The 19508-nt window shown below is 41.0% G+C and overlaps 1 protein-coding gene across 3 annotated transcripts in view; it reads left to right on the plus strand.

Moving 5' to 3' along the window:
* Window positions 1-19508, plus strand: part of LOC105233611 (sterile alpha motif domain-containing protein 5) — a 366548-nt gene that overhangs the window by 83909 nt on the left and 263131 nt on the right. For all 3 annotated transcript variants that reach the window (XM_049446975.1, XM_049446973.1, XM_049446974.1), the window contains exon 2: window positions 5719-7851. In XM_049446975.1, the coding sequence (XP_049302932.1) occupies window positions 7495-7851 (357 nt within the window). In that variant the 5' untranslated portion in view covers window positions 5719-7494. The remainder of the gene's footprint in view (window positions 1-5718; window positions 7852-19508) is intronic.

The following is a 19508-nucleotide window of genomic DNA, read 5'->3' on the forward strand; positions in this document are numbered from 1 at the left end:
GTGACAAAGCAATCTAAGATAAATGAAGTAATAGCTCCAAAAAGAAAAATTGCGAAACTTTTGCTTTGAAAATCACACGTCCGAAAGGCAAGGGGTTACTGTACATATTTTTTATTCCAAACAGCATTCGAATAATTAGGCCACCAGCGTCTCTCATAATGCAACTCAAATTACCAAAAAAATATTATTGCTTGTCTCGAGTCCACTCAGCAAGCATTAAGGGTCTCTAAATATGTTTATTTAGCTTTATATCAACTGATGTAACTGTAAACAAGCTGTCATGTGACGGCTTGGCAAATACACAAGGAGACTCCTACGCTTTCGATTTATGCTCCGCGTTCGGTCCATGCGGCTGAGAGCAGCTGATTCAATTATTTTTATATGCTGAGGCAACAAATGGAGCTGGAAAGGAAAATACGAAATCGCTGCATAATTTGTCGGGCTTATGAGATATAAAGCTTTGATAAACACACGCTGAGAATTAAACAAATAATTCGCTGAATTGACGCTTACTTGCTGGAAGAACTGATTTCTTGTTATTGTTTTAATAAAGCTGTGTTTATGTATTTTCTGATTGCCTGCGTTTTTCGAAAGTGGTTGTGCACTTTATTGTTGTTGTTTATACAGTTGTCATACAAGACAGAAGCGAAGAATCGGCCAGGATGACAACAAGAATAACAATTTGACTTGCGCAACAGATCCACGTATGGATCCAGCAGCAAGCGGCAGAGTCCAGCGTCCAGTTTTCGATGCGATTAGGCAAAAAGCCGCAAAACCGGCTAATGATTACATATGAATGTATGTGTGTATGTGTTTCCGCTAATGCTTATCCGTGTACATAAACAATGGGATGTAATAAAATATTTATGCACTCTTGCTGTTGTTGTTTTAACTTATTAACAACGCTTGTTGCTGCGCGTTTGCTGGGAAAACAATGGAATTAATCACGTTCGCAGCAATCAACGCAAACTTTTAGGCACACACACACACACCCATACATGAATTGGCAGTTTGTTTATACTTATTTGCCAAGAATATAGTTGGTGTCACTGTTTGCAGTGGATCCGCCTAGCTCTGCTGTCTAACCTCCCCTTGTACTGGTTGTGCAACCACCTGGCTGCGCTGTGTGGTGGAACGTGTGGCTTGAACGGTGCCAGTGTCGTTTTGAAATTGACTTTTAGCATTTTCCAGCGTTGAAAAGTTCAATAAAGCCAAAAACCAAATCCGTTTGTGATTGCCTTTGAATTTGCATTGCGATAATTACGCGGGTAGTTCGATGAGGCGGTGAAATTTTGTCTTCACTTACAACTTTCGATTAGCAAACTTCTTCTTCTTCTTTACAACAGCGCGCCAGTCGTTCTTTATTTTAGCTGCTTGGCGTCAATTGGAGACTCCAAGCTAAGCCGGGCTCTTTTCCACCTGGACTTTCCAATGGAGTAGAAGGGTTCCTGTTCCTCTGTTTTCCCCGACGAGTACTGGGTCGAATACTTTAAGTTTCAGAGCTGGAGTGTTTTTATCTATTCGAACAATGTGATCTAGCCAGCTTAGCCGCTTTCTTTTAATTTGCTGAACTATTTCAATGTCGTCGTATATGTCAAACAGCTCATTGTACCATAGAATGCGATATTCGCCTTGGCGAACGCGAAAACGAACATTTCTCCCGAAAACTCTTAACGTCGACTCAACAGATGTTGTCTGAATAGTATTAGGTAGGATGGTTTCATACAACCAGAGCAAAAGATCTGAACGATCTCCTTCGACAGCGTCCTTTCATTGTGGTGGGGTCCCACACTAAAAAGGAGTTACTCCGTATAGAGGAGACAGACCTTACAAGGTTTAATGATACTATCAACTTATTACGAGACAAAGTCCGTCTCCTTGTCACGTTATATACAGGGCACTGCATGCTCAGGAAGCACTTGTCCAACATGTGCATAGTCTCTGGCAGTTGGTTGCCGACATGGAACTGGAAAGAAACGTAATAGCAGGATGAAAACTCTAGGATCCTTCTATGTGGACAGGAATCACATTACCTCAGTCGCACCCAGCAGGTTCCTGAAATCTTTTAGAATACTGGACCTTTGTGACCATATGTGATATATGAGAGGACACAATAGACCATAGGTCACAGTGGAAAATCTCAATTTTCTATCTAATGTAATCGAGTAGTATTTTTTTCAGGCTTTTATTGATCTCTGTTATTGAGCCTTGTCCAGTGTGCGAAATAATTAGTCATAACCCACAGTTATTTGAAAAGTCACTGACTCTTAAAGCTTCACTCGTATTTTCCGCAATATTGCTTCAAGCGCAACCAATAATTGCTTTCGCGTATATTTAATTCTATCTTTTATTATTTTTTTCTCGAGTATTTAGTTGCTCAGCTTTATCATCACCATGGCATCTCTTGTGTGGCATAAACGCTTTTGTGGCGCTGAAGCGAAGGTGAAAACCTGAAAAAACCGCGAAATAAGATAAAATTAACTTTGAATATATTTGCTGAAGTCAAAAGTTGTCATTTAATTAAATTCTTTAATTAATTTGGTATTTTGTGAATGTCACGCCGTTGCGATGGGTTCAAACTTGATTGTTGGCTGTGTGAGGTTTGTTTGTGAATAGTTTTTCATAGCCTCAAGTGTCAGCGAGAAAAAAAGTATTATAAGCAGTAATAGAGGGCGCTCAAAAAGAGGGTCCAAGGTGGTTTAGTGGTGAAATTGACTGCTTTACAGTTGTGTGCTCGAACTGTGCTCTAGAGGAAACCCTATTATGTGCTCATGATCTTAAACCCAGAGAACTCTTCTTACTACAAAACTGCAACAAATTTATATATTCTTTCCAAAATTTTCTTACCTCAAAAGGTGAACCTTCTTACAACAATATTCTTAATTAATTGAGCTCATTGATTTTTATTATATTTTATGCTCACGCTCGCGCCGTAAGCGCACATTTAGACTGAGCGCCAGCAATAATGATTGGCGCTGTTATCATCTCGGCGCAAGCACACACCTCATAACTAATGATACTATCAATTATGCCCACCGCCAAGCCTCCGCCAGTGTGTTGAGCTAAGTGTGATTTTCACACAACAACCAAATCGGGCGAGCGGTATGCGTATGGACTCACGACACAAGGTTCGAGTGCCCGAATGTGGATTCCCCATATGAGCACATACAAACAAATAGCGGAGTAGTGTGTGCCCGAGACACACAGTCGCTTGCTGCGCCCCCTCGAGGGGGGTGCTAACACATGCAACCAAACTCATATCTCTAGCTATGCCGTTATGTGTGTGATGTTGCACGTTTGGTCGCTTTGAAAAGTGGCATGCTTTGGCAATTTGAGCGCTGTTCGCTCACAATGAGCTGCTGGCATGCGATCGAAATCAATAAATGTCTTCGATACTCGTATGCTGTTCTATTTGCCATTGGAAATAACAGTTAGCGCAGCTACGAACGCATGTACTCATATGCTTCGTAATGCTTGTGTGTATGTGTGCATGGAAACTCTGAAGTTTTGGCCTTTCAAGATTATTTCTCCACTAATATTTGTTCGAAATGAATGAACTTAATTAATTTTGGTGTTATTTGTATAATTTTCAAATGTATTTTGACTATGTACATATGTATGTACATATCTAGACATGTGTGTGGGTACATGGGTGCAGCTCCTTCTTGGCTGTTTGCTGTAATGAAGATGATGATTGTTATGTTGATATTGATATGATTTTAATGTTGTGGGTTTTGTTAGTTCTTGGGAATTTTCTGTTTAATTTTGTGGGTGATGTACAGTGTAATGCAAGTGTTAAAAGTGTAGATAAATTTTAGAATTTTTTAAGTCTTGTTTTTTGAAGGTGTATTACACTAAAAAATAGGTTTCCTAAATATCACATTTTTCACCAATTATGGCCAGCTCATGTGAAGACTTACTATCATGAATACTTGTACGACCATTATTTGGAAAACGGTTTTTTACACATAACTAAATGGTGATCCATTTTGAGATTCCCTACTTTTTTAAAGAAAAGGCAGAAAAACTTCAAACTTAATAGGGAATGTCCATTATCATTCCAAAGAACATTCTTTGGTATTTATTTATTGAAATTTATCTCTTTCAAATGGTGGCCACGGCTACGTCTCAGATAGTCCTTCTGTTAAGTCCAATTTTCGATTCGTTCGAGCGTTTCGACTAGTAACTGCCGAATGACGTGCATGATGTTTTGCTTCATGACCTGAATCGAAGCGGGATTATCCGCATGGACTTTAGACTTTGAATATCCCAGAGGAAAAAGTCTAACGTTATGATATCACATGACACTGGTGGCCAATCGATCGGTCCAAAACGTGAAATTATCTGCTCACCGAAGTGTTCTCTCAATGAATCTATTGATTGATGCGATGTGTGGGAAGTGTAGTCGGTTATAATGGCGCGATAACTGTCGCCATTGTTGGTTACGTACTCACTGGCATAATTTTTGAAGAAGTATGGACTGATGGTTCCACAGACTCACAAATCACACCAAACCGTTGCCTTTTAGGGATAAAATGGCGCTCTTGAATCTCTTCAGTTGCTCTTCGTTCCAAATGCGGCCAAAATTTGGCTCAAAAACGTCGGATCTTCTTGAAACTTTTCAAGTGCCCGTAGAGCGTAGCAATGTCGCTTGGGAAGGTCGAGCGTCTTCTATTTTTTTTTTTTATGCTTTCAATTTAAGATCTCACTCAAGATGCGCCAAGTCGTCCCATACGTCAGTCCGAGTTGTTGCGAACAGCGTCGAATCGACTATTCACAATCCTCGTGTAAACTCTGGGCTCTCACTACGGCTGCTATATTTTCCTCACTGCGTGCTGAACGTGGTCAATTCGGTCGAATATTATCCAATAATGAATGCTGGGTCTCAAGATGGGTGATGGTGTTGCGAATAGTACGTTCAGTATGCCGATTATGTTGACCATAAGTTGAGCGAAGCTCGCGAAACACATTCTTTACAGAACGCTGAGCTGAGAGATCCCAGATTAACAATGTTTTCAGTGTAAATGTCTTATTTGAGCAACAGGATAGTCGAGATCAATAGCTTTGAACCACAGAAGCCGCCATTGAAAGACCACAGAAAGACCAAATTCGAAAGGTGATGGAGATAAAAGACAGAAATGTTTCTTCTGAAAGTTTTACTTGAGATCATCTGTGATAGAGTAAAGCAAAATTAATGAAACCGACAACAATCCCGCACAAAAACTACATTTACTGCAGACTTCTTTTGTGTTGTCGTCGATAATTTTACAAAGAAGTTGTTTTTTCCCATCTCAATACTCAATTTTCATCCAATACTGAACCACTGTAACATATCAAGCATATCTTCGGCTTCGACAGTCAGTAGCCTGGGAACATAACTGTGTTTATTAATATGCGCTGCAGCATATTTATTTGAATTTATCGAAATGTGCGACTTCAACAATTGACAGACATAAAATTTAACACTTCTGCTTGACCCCAGAATTTAGAGAATTTGGGACTTTTTGATTTCGCATAAATATTAATTTACATTCATTTAAGTCAATGGCTGGTTGGGCGCAGTTGGCCTGCGTCCTTGTCAAAATAGGTTAAATGAACATTTTTCATTGCCACTTAAAAACATTTAGTTCTCACAATGTGCATGTGCAAGAAGTCAACCCTTGAATCAAGCCAGCTACACACAAATCTCTCACACTCATTCTCTCTTTCTCATTGCAGTGCATCAAACGGAGTGCGCAAGCAGGCAGCTGAGCGCACAGTGGCGGCATTATCAGCAGCAGAGAAACAGTCAAAGCAACGGCAGCAACAACAACGCGCGGTAGAGGATACGCTCTGAAGATGAACCTGTGTTAGAGCGAAAATGGCTGTGAGAGACGTGGCCGTAGCCGTCTTCTCAGCAGTAGTCTGGCCGTGACCGTCGAAGCGTTTGGTAGTGTTTGTGATGACAGTCGGCGCGTGTTGAGAAAATGTAAGGATCAGTGCACGAGTCGTTTTTGAGAATCGTGGTGGAATATTAAAAAAAAAAATAAAAACAAGTGAATGTAATTACGCGGCGAACGTGTCTGGAAAGTGACTACTTATGCAAATACATAATTTTACGATTATTTTTATTAGCAACGCGACCGACTGCGAGTGGCAAGCGGGCACATATACAGTTATCAAGAAAAGTGCGAAATTGAATGAAACACCGTGACGCGTAAGTCGCCGCGACATGCACGTATGTGTGTGTATGTGCCACAGTGTAGCCTAAGCTGTAAGTGCCGTTTGGCAGGTCAACCGTTTGTGCGCGGATCTTCATTGAGTTTAATGCCATTTAAGGCAAAGCAACACATTCCTGCCACATGCCACCAAAAACAAGAGTGTTGTAAATTTTTATGTTTGTACGCGCGTTTGTGAAATCTTATGAGCGCTGCCATTAAAGCTGCGCATAACGAGCGCGCTACTACACAACGAAGCGAAAAAACGCTAAGCGCTAGATCGTGTTCGAAAGAATTATAAAACGCGCAACAACAATAACAACTGAAAGTGTTTTAGCAAAGCACCACTGCCAATTGGCATTTGTTCCTTAATGCGCCTACGAAAATCGCTTTCTTCCTGCCCCAGCGCGCAAGTGTTAGTGTGTGTGCGCGCCGCGGTGCTTAAGCGAAATTGCAGCGATTTTAACGATAGAAATGTGTGTGTTCAAGTGTTTGCTGCCAAATTGATTTAAACTGCCACTTATGTAGTAAAAGCGAAAATAAAGTTGCACGAAAAATGCGCCAGGTGAATTAGCGCGCAAGCAAAGATTTCCCCAAACAGTGGCACAAAGCAAAGCAAAAAAAAAGAAAAATATCAAGTAGCGCCAAAACGAAATGTGCAACGCCCCTTGACGCGCCACCCCGACAAACGACGAAACGGTAAATGAAAATATTTTCGCGGAAATTGCATGCCGTGCAACATTTACCAGCAATGTCCATTAAAAGTTGCCCCTTGCGCGTGACTGTGTGCATGTGCGCCTAGCAGCCAAGTGACTACTGCCGCCTAACAGTGCAACTGCGCGCGGCCATAGCGCGCAACAATACAAATAAAAATAAACGAATTTACGAAATTTAAGTGCAAAATTAGTGAAATAAATAATATAAAGTGTTATTATCGTGCGAGTGCAACAAGCCGCGTCGCGCCACCGCTTACGTTACAAGCGCGCGCGCTGCCACATGTGAGCGCGCCAATATACACGCGTCCCACCAGCCAACCCGACCCAACGGGGCAAACGACCAACCGAGCAAACCGACCGTCAACAATAATTACGCGCGCGTAAATTGGTCCCATTTCGACATTTTGTAGCGCGTTAATTGCCGCATACACGCTAAATTCGCACATCAACAACTCGGGTACAAAACTTCGCGCCATTAGCGTCCGACCTCCCAAGGCACCTGTTCGTGTGGCATTGCACTGTGTGTGTGTGTGTTCACTGTACACCGTTAATCGCTCGCCTGCGAACTTGCCGCACACACAATGGCCGTTAGCAATATCGTTTGCGAGTGGCTACGCGCCCTTGGCCTGTCGCAATATGCGGAGAGCTTTCTGGATAATGGCTATGATGATTTAGAGATTTGCAAGCAGGTCGGCGATCCCGATTTGGATGCTATTGGCGTGGAAAACCCCGTGCATCGCCACAAGTTGTTGAAGAGTATACGGCAATTGCGTGAAAAAGGTGCCGCTTCCGTTTATTTCATGTTGAACGATCCGAGCTCGCTATCGGGCAGTATGGAGATTCTGTGCGAGACGCCACCGAACGAGCTGGATATAGTGTTGCGTGAACAATTGGAAACCGATGGCATACGTTTGACAGCGCATCCTTATTCGACACCGGTGAGTACGCCACTTATTCTTTCCTTATTGACGTAGACGCCGCATACGCGGTTATAGCACGGCTTTTGTGTTCCTTTTATTAGAGTTTTTACGTGGCGGATCGATTCCAAGCCTAGCACATAATCACGGGAAAGGACGATTCGCCTTTTCATTTTGGCTCGCTTTCAAATGGATGTTTTTTTGGCTACCCAGAGGATACTTTTTCTAAGACTGGAAGTCGTGAGCTGCTTGAGCCATATGTATAAGAATCGTTTCTGGCCAATCTCAAGTGAATGGCGCTCAGAGAACTTTCCCCACTTCCGAGAATTTCTATTCTGTTTTATAAAACTTGTTGGATTCTCAATGAGAACACTTAAGAGTTCGCCACAAACACTCTACCTTAAACTTGAGTTTGTAGCGAACCTTTTAAGTCACTGTTATTAACACCAAATAACAAAAAATTTGTTAGAAAAAAATCAAAATTTATCTCAGCTTCCCAATGTGTTTGAAAAACTTGACTGTAGTTCTGAAAGACCCAACTTTTAGCTCGAGTTTATGTTGAAAATAGCCTCTTAAACCGACTTTACAATTACAAGCTAGCCAGCTGCTATTTTCTATGCGCCAACTATGACTTTCATACGAATCGAACAGGTAATTAAAATGCTATTGATTTATTTATGAAAGTTTCGCCTCACCGCAGACCTCAACCCTCACACGCTGTGGCTACATATGTATGTAAATATGTATGACTGAAGCAGCATGGCTTCGACGAGATTGCCTTACTATGAATCACAGCATCAGTGACGCAGAAATCACGCTCCATCACACACGATTCCATCAACAGCATGACAACACACACTCACTCACACACACACATGCACGCAAATTGCATGAAACCACAACAAACCCCGGCAGGAGACTGTGCAGACGAACTACAGCAGCTAATATATAACAAAAACAACAGCAACAACAATGCTGCATGACAACAACCGACAGTCGACGCCAACATGTGGGCGCACCATCTACCACCGCCGCCGCCGCCGCTACTGCTGTTGCTGTTGAGTTTTAAGCTTGATTTATTATGTAAAATCTGCAGAGCGCCAACAACAACAACTAAGCAAACCACAATAACAACAGAAATGGCAATAACTTCAACTTCAAGGCAAATTAATGTCCGTCTTCAAAATTTTGTGATTTATATCTATTTCACATGGTTTGACTGCTGGTCGACGAGTATGTATGTGTGTGTGTGTCTTACTTGCGAATATGTTGAAGGTGAATTCTCTGGGGGGCTGCTGCATGTAGATGCGGTGAAAGACATCGCATCGCGTCTGAGTGTGACGACAATGACCGGGATGCCGCTCAAACACACGCACACACTCACACATTCAGAACAATCATGCACAGTTAGACCGACTGACAAACCAAGACAACTCTGATGAATATCTCAGGCTCAAACTGGCAGGAGCGCGCACATATTCATGCATATCCATAATACACCTCTTCAACATCCCCCAGCCAGCTTCAGATTTGCATTTATGGCGCCGCCTACGCAAATAAATTTTTAGTACATAACCTCACAAATTGCAAATTCACTTGATTGTCACTACACGCTTGTGTTTGTGTGCCTATGTGTGTAATTTGCCAGTATTTTTGTTGTGCACATTTCGATGTTATCTTTTGCCTCCGCCTTCGCTTGCGCCACCCATACTCGCCGCTCACCTGCTCTCGAGCTGGTTTGTGTGTCGGTAATTTATTTATTATTCATTCAACTGCAAAATTGTTCCTTAATTGCCCATATCAGGCGAAATGAAATTTATTACCTGCTGTTCTCCTCCACTTTATCATCGTCATTAAGTTTCTCATGCATCGCCTGTGTGTGTTTTGTAAGCGCGCATAATGGCCTGTTGGCGAACGGCTAGTCGATTATCCTCGTCAGCTGTTGACGTCGCCCCCCGGCGCTTGCCCTAGCTGCCCTACTACTACTAACTCCAGTGCCCGTCTTCAGCTCTTCAGCCCTTTAGTTGTTGTACCACTATGTTTATCTGTCATTTGTGTACTATTTTTTGTCTTGCTTTTCGCTCTCGGCTCTGCCACAGATTTACAAGTTCTTTGTCCACTTATTTTTATGCCATCAACCTACGGATCAAAAGACTCAAAAGACATTTACTTGTGCTTCCTGCTGCTGACATTGTTTTTGTATTTAGTTTACTTCATTCTCCGTCTTTCGGTTTCGTTTTGTTCTCGCTGTCTTCGGCTTCGCTTGATTTTATTACGTTTACGTGCAACCTTGACCAGGTCAGGCAGTTAGTTATTTGCACACGAGCTTGCTCTGCTATTGATTCGCCTTTTGATCTTTACCTTAAATCGAGCAGATGGCTATTAATGACACCGGGGGTCGTGGTGTGTGCAGTGGGTATGTTTCAGCTCACACTGAGACACTGGAAATTGTTGTATCGAGAAACGACAGAATAAAAAATAAATTACGCAGTCATAGCAGAGATTTATGGTGAGAAGCGTGAAGAGAACTGAATCAAGTCGCATTTCTTAGGGGGAATATCTGATTTTCTTCCTTTTTCCAATCAGGAGAACCTAAGTATATCTTTATTTATAAAAATTACTGTCACGTTGTTTGTCCTCGATGGACTCCTGAAGTACTGAACCGATTTTAGCAAAATTTAGCACACTGTGTTCAGTTCAAACAAACTTAGAAGATAGGATAGTAAAAACAATTCAGGAATGATAAATGTAGTCAAAGCTGTATTAAATGGACGCTCTATTAAGCGGACATCTCCACTAACCATGCACATTGGACGGTTCCATAATTTGTTGATGTTTATTAAGTACATTCTGCGATTGTTTTCTTTAGAATAATCAATTTTTAATGTCGGGGGAGAACATCGTTTCTTACATAGAAAGGAGCCTTCACTTCTTTATTTGAATTACTTTTAAATTTGAATTCGCTGCACTACCCAAGATTTGAATGAAATGAATTGAAAGGGTTACCACTTGATGCTAACAGTGCAGTATCATCAGCATAGGTTACCATCACTGTGGATTCACAGTTGATCACTGGAAGGTCTGCTGTATAAAGAATGTAGACCACAGGGGCGAGTGCACTGCCTTAAGGCACGCCAGCACGAAAAGATGTAACAAAATTAACCAGATGTTCAGGTTTTCCGGGTTTCCGCACATTATTATTGCGATGATAAATGACAATGTCTGAGCATTTCCGGAGGTAGCGCTTTAAGTTCAAATGGAATAATTCTGTCATAAACTCTAGAAAGTTGTTTACTAGATCTTCTGGTTTGGCAGCAACCAGAAACGCCTCTGAGGACTTGTTGCGCAATTTGCAGAGAATATGCTTCAGCTTCTTAATGGTACGAAGTGTTTTGTCTTTAGGATTTCTACTGACTTGCCTTGCTTTCCGAACTTCATCATTACCTATTGCACCAGAGATGTCTGTCTCGCTTGTGGACGCCCTGTGTGGTGCTAGCTTCTGGCGTATTTTTATGAGCAGCTTTGTGTATACTTCTGGATTTTCATTACGTCGTATGGCTAGTAAGTTGGTTCACCAGCCGATTGCCACATAAAATCTTTGCTCCGAAGAGAGCACATTCTCTCAAATTTTTTTATTTCTCTCGATCCAAACTACTTTAACTCATACATAATTAATATCCTTCAGCTAGTGTTCGTTTAAAGTGCAGTCAGATATGTCCCTACTACTCCCAAACATTCCTCAATTTCAACGAAACCCTTTTAATTACACTTTAAAGGCGCTTAATCAAATTGAGTTGGTAAATAATTGTTCAAACGAACAACTATTGAGTTTAATTTGACAAAACCGTTAGCGCACTATTAGACATGCAACCAAATAATTGTAGCAAAAAAATACTCACAAACATGCAACAAGTCGAACTAAAAGCGAGGAAAAAAGCATAAACTAAAAGAGAAATAAACAGCGCCATGAAAACTTTTCGAAGCACACACTTAATTTGTGAAAAACAGCAGCATATTTAATTAATTTAATTGCGAACTAATTACGCTTGCTATTTAATTAAAGTTAGGTGGCAAAGTAAAAAGTCCAAAAGTTGAAACGAAAACGACGGAACAAAGGAAAAGTGATAGCATCTATGGACTACCGGTGGCGCGTCCGGGTATGGGTGAATGAGCTGAGTGTGGATCATTGAGCACTCTGCGCAGATTGACGCTATCTCTGGCCGACTGCAATTTATCTAATGCAAGCGGAATGAGGGCATAACGGTTTTGTTGTTGTTTAGTAAGTTTGCACCTAGTAGTGGGTTAACCGAATTTGGGTCATTCATTTCGCATTATTCGCAGTAAAAAGCCGGTGTTTTTAGAGTAATATTTACATACATGTATTTACATATATAGCTTTTGATTGTATTTTTTTTCCAAATTAAGCAGGTTTAATGCAATGCATTTTATAAAAAAAATTACAAATATTTTTCCCGAAGTTCATAAAGGCTATTAAATGCTTGTTTTAATGACCAGATCTCACTCATATTGGGTTTTAAGAACATTTAGTTTAAAACATTGGAATGAAAACTTTGCACACAACTGTAACTTCATACGTAGGCTGTCTTAATATTTCGAGATTTGGCAACCCTAATGTTTCAATCTGGCAACTTACAGCTTTATCGTAAAGTTTGATATATTTGTTGTAATACATACTCAGTACGTTTTGACATACGGGCGCTTTTTGTGTTGTTTATAGTAACTTAAAATGTTCTTCTCCGCCAAAAATGGAACTAATATATATATATAGCGATGAAGTCCCATCAAGGACCAGTGTTCATGGTTGTTATGCGGAATCCAATCAGAGTCTTGCACCACTTCTAGACCAATTACGTAAAGGTCGTCCAAAATCAGTTGTTGTTCCGGAAATTATTAATTCTGTGCGCAAACTGATATCGTCAGGTCGTTATGAGACCCAACCTCAAATTTGTGTTGAAATGCCTTCATAATAAAATTTGATAACATAATTTTTTTTGACTATTTGCTTCTAATAATCCTCCTCAGTGCAAGAAAAAAACTTTCTCCGCAGGAAAATATAATCTTCGACCTTTTGGTCGGCATGCCGCACTCTGACTCCAAAAATGCCACATGCGTTTAAATATTAAACATACAAAAGATAAATAAAATTATATTTATATACTGTCTGCGGCAGTAATCCGGCCATATTTTCCCACAAGCGTCGCAATGTAGACCACGCTGTCTCATTCCTGTCGCTTTAAATTTATAACTTTGGCTTTCGAGTTCAACGATTTCTCAGTTGAGACGCTGTAATGCGGTCATTTAGTGACATAATAGCAAGGAATTGCAGCAATGATTTATGGTAAGCAAATGCTCGTGTCCAGCAACAATGCCGAGTTGCGGCAACTTCGCAATTCGTTGGTCACTCTTCGGTATAATAAATTTCTTGGCAAGCAAAAGAGCATCTTGACTGGCTTTCCACAACTTATCTGCAGTTGCATATAGTAATCTGCTTTATTCCCAAATGACTGGCTGTTATTTTGGACGGCTGTGTGGCAACTGGCTGTTGCTGCGGCACTGCAGTGGCTCTCTTAGGGTCAAAATAGCATTTTTGCGCACAATACCCCTAATTGACTTGTGCAAGACGTCGGCGCCTGAGCCAGTTAAGTGAGAAGCTGCAGAAATATCGCAAAATGCTTGCATGTGGCAGTGTTTTAGTTTAAAAAATGCAAACTTTTAAATTCTGCTTGCAACAGCTGAGTTTTTTTTTTTTGTTTTTGTGTACTAAAGTTTAAGCTGCCACATTTGCAGCTTTGTATTTTCTGTTAATTGTGTTCGCAATTGTTTTAAATAAGTAAATTCTCCGACTTTCACTGCACTTTGCTTCGAGGCAATTCTCGTTTAAAAAACGCAAAAGGAAATGTTGCAAGCAGATTGTTTGGCTCTTTTTGCTTCAACACAAGTTCCATCAGCCCAATTATACTTTGAAGTTGCTTATTTATGACAGTACAATGTGCCCTTTTCATCGTCGGCAATCATTTCCTTGACAGACTCTCATGCTGCCACATCGGCGTTCTCGCATTTGCTGAGTTACCGTAAAGTTCATACTCATACTCAAGGCACACATATTCTTTTGTGCTCAACACTGTAAAGTTTTTAAAACTTTCTCACATTTGCTTATAGCGCATAGTTGGCAATCGGCGGCTTAAGCAACCCTGTTGGAAACATGTGTGGAGGTGAACCTCGTTATGTACTAAAAGAGAGAAGGGAATGCCTTTAAGACTGCCAAAAAAATGTTCTACACTGGGAGCAGCTGTGTAAGATAAAGCAGTTAGAGGAATCCTGCCCATTCTATGACTAGATTAGTGAATTCCAAGACTGTGGCTCTATCGAAATGAAGACAATTTTCCAAGAAGAAGACCATCAATTCTTGACACAGTTTAGAACCGTCGGTTAAAGTAGTCGTTTTTATTTCTCTAATCAGAAAAAAATATGAGTATTTTATAAGATCTCAACTCTGGAGAATTAACCAGATACTCTATACAACGATCTCTCATTGTTCCGTAGCAATGCTGCCTCTTCAAACTGTAACTCGATACTAATACCCTACATTTTAGCAATAACTTCTCTCAGGATATGTTTGAAGAATAATACAACCAAGTTCTTATTAAATTTCCTGTAGGCTTTCGTCCGAACATTCACACATACTGTGCAATTCCTGCGCGCGATGAACTTGCAACTTCTGCTCACATACCAAATACAATTTAATTTGAGTTGCTAACAAATTGACAGGTTTTTAGCAACTGCGCGCTCTTGCCGATGAGATGTAACTTTAACTCAGACAAGAACCGAAGAAAAGAACTTCGCAACTGTGCAAAGCAGGCAATAATAGAAAAGTCGTATTGGAAGTTGCAAGTTGTAAGTTGTGTGAATGAGATACACAGCGTCATTGTGGGGCAAGTATTTATTGGCATTGTGCGATTGTCAGGCGGCCGTCGACCATCGGCAGTTGCCAACTTGAGCGCTACCTACATGAAGTGGACAAAATTCTTGAAGACTTTTCGACATTGCGACGAGTGGACATTCAACTACAAACGAACACTTCTAGACGCTGTTAGTGGAGTTGTTGCCACGACTTGTCACCGTCTTCCCACGTACGTGGCATGTATTTTGTTACACTGCAAGACAGCCAAGGATGAGAGTCCAATTGACGGTTCGTGCTGAGTGGGCACTGTCAACGGCACACACACACATAATGACAGCGCACGCCAGCGCTTTAAACGTTTTTTGACATTCATTACAGTTGACAAACATTTTCGTAACTGACACATTTGGAAATTAGGAGCATCCGCTGCGCTGCGCCATCCTTAACGCAGGTTCGTAAGCGCGCTGTCGGCACGCGTTCGCTTGTTTGCTCTGCTGTAAATGTCACTGTTGGATATACGAATATGTGTTTGTATGTCTGTGGGATTACACACATTACCAGCAGCGCACGAGCTTTAGTTTGTCAGTCAATTTGAAAGTTTAAATGTTGTCGCTTCCGCTCCGCGAACAAGCTTTATTATTTATTTATGTCAATTAATGTCACAAAGCGTCAAACAAACAGTTACGTGTAGCTTCTAATAGATATGTATATGTACAGAGGAATACATGTGTTTTGTGTCGTCTAACTGTTAGAAGGTTTTAATTTTTTATGTGGTTGAAAAATGGTTCTAAATTTTTAGTATTACTTGAACGATTGATAAGTGTTTATTGGAAAATTCCATTAATTTTTGAAAAGTATTCTTTTTGATAGACGCCAAAAAGTTTTAAGGTGCTGATAAATTATAAAGAAGGATCAGGAAAGACCTCTTCGAGCCGTTCGATACCAAATGAGGTTTCAGACAGGGCGACTACATTTCGAAGCTGACGTTGTTGTTGCTGTTAATGCTGGTTCCAGGTCAGACGAAACTCTCTACGACTTCGAAGTTATGACTGTCAACAGTAGCGTGGGAGTCAAGTCGCGACTGTCTGTTTGATGACAGGAGATATTTACTCTTCCCCTTGTTCACTATCAGACCCATTTGCTTCGCTTCTTTGTACAACCTGGAGAACGCAGAATTAACCGCGCGGTTGTTACGGCCAATGATCAACGGCATTTGTCAGCATTTGTACACTCTTATAGCAGATTATGCAGATCTGTAGCTGGAATTGTTTTCTCCAGCAGCAGAATGAAGAAATCGTATGATAGAGAGTCGCCTTGTCTGAAACCTTGTTTGTTATTGAACGGGTCGGAGAAGTCCTTCCGGTTCTTGACGGAACTTTTGGTATTGGTCAACGTCAGTGTGCACAGCTATTCGTTTTCGGGGATACCAACTCCGGACAGCTCCTTTTCGTGCTGTCGAAAGCAACTTTGAAATCGACGAAGAGGTGGTGTGTGTCGTTTCTCTTTTCACGGGTCTTTCCTAAGACTTGGCGCGTGGTGAATATCTTGTCGGTTGTCGATTTCCCAGGTCTAAAGCCACACTGATAAGGTCCAATCAGTTTGTTGACGGTGTGTTTTAATCTTTCACACAATACGCTCGATAGAACCTTATATGCGATGCTGAGGAGGCTTATCCCACGGTAATTGGCGCAGATTGTGGGGTCTCCCGCTTTAAAAATTTGGCTAAGTACACTTAAATTCCGATCCTTTCGTCCGACCATATTATACAAAGAAGTTGATGCATTGTCTTTATTAGTTCTTCGCCGCCGTATTTAAATAGCTCGGCCGACAATGCATCGGCCCCCGCTGCTTTGTTGTTTTTCAGACGGGTAATTGTTATTCGATCTTTTTCACGGTCGCGCAATGTTGACGTCCATTCATAGTCATTGATTGGGGAATCGGGTTCGCCATCTCGCATCGCGTTATGCTTTCTCTACCATTCAGCAGGCTGGAGAAGTGTTCCTTCAATAATTTTAGTATGTTGTGGGCATCAGTCACTAGATCACCTCTAGGGGTTCAACAAGAGTATGCTCCAGTCTTGAAATGTTTTGTTAGTTGCAATACCTTTTCGTTGAATTTTTGAGCATTACCCCTATTGGCCAGCGTGTAAAGCTTTTCATAGTCACGCATTTCGCCCTCTCTTTTTGTTTGTCTGCGTCTCGTATCCCTCTTCAGCTCTCGGTATCTATCCCATCTCGCACGTGTTGTGGTCGATTATAACATTGAGAGGTAGGCAGTCTGCTTTCAGCTATTTTTTTTTTTTTTGCATTTTCCGAAAACCAATGCAGCTGTACGTTAGGAGCTTGAAATGCCGTCCCAAAGTTCTTTTATACCGAGTTGTTGATGAGCGCTCTCAGAGAACAAGAGTGCAAGTCCAGTAGAAAATCATTCGGCTATTTCTATTTTATACAACACGAAAATTTCGTCCTATAAAATCGAAAAAGGTTTCTGGATGAGTTTTATCCAGTTTTCGTATATAGAGATTAAAATTTTCGCAGCTTTTGGACCTTTCTCACTTGCAAATGTGCAAATATATGCTTAACTATGATAATTATGTACCATAAGTTTAGAACATATGCAGCAAATTCGACCAAAAGTAACAACAAATTATGTATTTTTGTTGCTATAATTTTCCACTAACTACTTCGAGTTGCGTATTGCGGTCTGGAAATGTGCAAAACTCTGAATGGCCACCGCAAATGATGCAACCACAAATTTAAAGTTGCCCGATTAAGCGAATAGTTTTGGGACGCATATTATGCACACACACACACACACACATATGTGCAATCGAATGCATGTAACTTTCCAACACGATGATAAATCAGTACAGCAAACCAGCAGCAGCAAAAATGCTCACTGCTCGACTAAATGTCACACAAGCTGACTTGGAGCAGTTTAACCGGCTTACAAGCATTTACATACACGAATCTGTGTGTGTGCATGTGTACTTAGTGTGTGTGTGTGTTTGTACAGTGTATTAAGGTGCTAAAGCCTGAAGCAGTTGGAGCAACTCGTATTTTCGGGATTGCAATAAATTGCGGGACAAAATGGTAACTCTTTGATTGGTTATCTACTTTTAGTGATCACTGAAATAATTTACCGTTGTAGATCGTTTGATGTCGGGCTTTTCAATAATTTTACAATTTTTCGAAGGACTATATGAAGATCAATTTCTTTAGATAATAAAATGATGCAGGGCTTTTAAGAATAGGAAAGCTATAACACTCTTCACAAAAACAAAAGATTTGTTGCAAGAACTTTGAACAGTCAGTTTGTATGGCAGCTATATGTTTTAGTGATCCGATCTGAACAATTTCTTTGGATATTACATTACTGTTTTATGTCACAACCCATACCAAATTTCACGCAGATATCTCATCAAATGGAGGAGCTTTTTATGTAAGCGCCTGATTCCTATCGTTCAGTTTGTATGACAGCTATATGCTATAATTATCCGATCTGAAGAATTTCTTTGGAGATTGCATTGCAGCCTTAAATAATAATCTATGCAAAATTTCTTCAAGATATCTCAGAAAATGAAGGAGCTTTCCATACAAGCACTTGATTCCTATCGTTCACTTTGTATGGCAGCTATATGCTATAGTGGTCAGATATCTGCCGTTTCCGCACATAAGCAGTTTCTTGAAGAAAAAAGAACGTGTGGAAATTTTCAGCACGATATCTCAAAAACTGAGAGACCAGATCACGTATACATATAAAGACAGATGGACGGATAGGCAGACGGGCATGGCAAATCGACTCAGCTCGTAACGCCGACCTATTATATATATATTTTATAGGGTATCCAACGTTTTGTTCTGCGTGTTACAAACATCGTGTCAAACTAGATATACATTGTAAAGGGTATAAAAATGATTAACTGAGAAGCTGCGATCAAAAAAGCTTAATACCGAACTTTTAATACTCACAAAGCTTTCGGGATTCGATATTTCGGGCACTGATACTGAGCGCATTGTTGTTTCTGGCAATTGTAAGGCATAAATATGTCTGGCTGTGCGGCGTGTGTGTATGTGTGTGCACACAAATGTTTATGGAATAGTAATCACCCGCTTAAAGCACTCACCAAGCACTAAAATTGGGCAAATATATGGATAATCTTGTCAGAGGACATAACGGGGTGCCTACAGCAAACGGCAACAGTAACAACAACAATAGCAGCAACAAAAGCAAATGGCAACAATAACAACAGCAATAGCAGCAGCGGCAGCAATCAAGGAAACGAGGCAACTAACGTGGCACGGTCGTCATAAAGCTTAATGACGTTCATTTGAAATGGTCATAAATGGCGCTGAGTTGAAATGTTGACAGCAGTACATCCGTTACTCGCCCCAGCCGCACCACTGCCTGAATACCCCTGCAGCTAAGCACAAACATACAACTGTAAGTATGAAAGGTTTTCGGTCAGCTGTTGCCCCGAGCCCCAGTCACGGCGTCTGTATGTAAGGTTGGCTGTAATCATTAAGCTGCCTTCTACGTTTGTGCTGCCACGATTTATGAGCGACAGCTTCGACGAAGTTAGTTGACAATTTCTCGTCGAATAAGCGGCACCGAGCCAGGGTCCGACTTGGAGCCAAACTCGAATGGCCACTGCAACTATTGTTTCACAGTTTTGGCAATTTTAAGGTATCTAGGTGTGTGTGCACGTGTGTGATGGAGGAGATTGCTGACGGTTCGGCCACCGCTTGTGGAAAAA

The sequence above is a fragment of the Bactrocera dorsalis genome, chromosome 2 (assembly GCF_023373825.1).
Source record: "Bactrocera dorsalis isolate Fly_Bdor chromosome 2, ASM2337382v1, whole genome shotgun sequence".
NCBI lineage: Eukaryota > Metazoa > Arthropoda > Insecta > Diptera > Tephritidae > Bactrocera > Bactrocera dorsalis.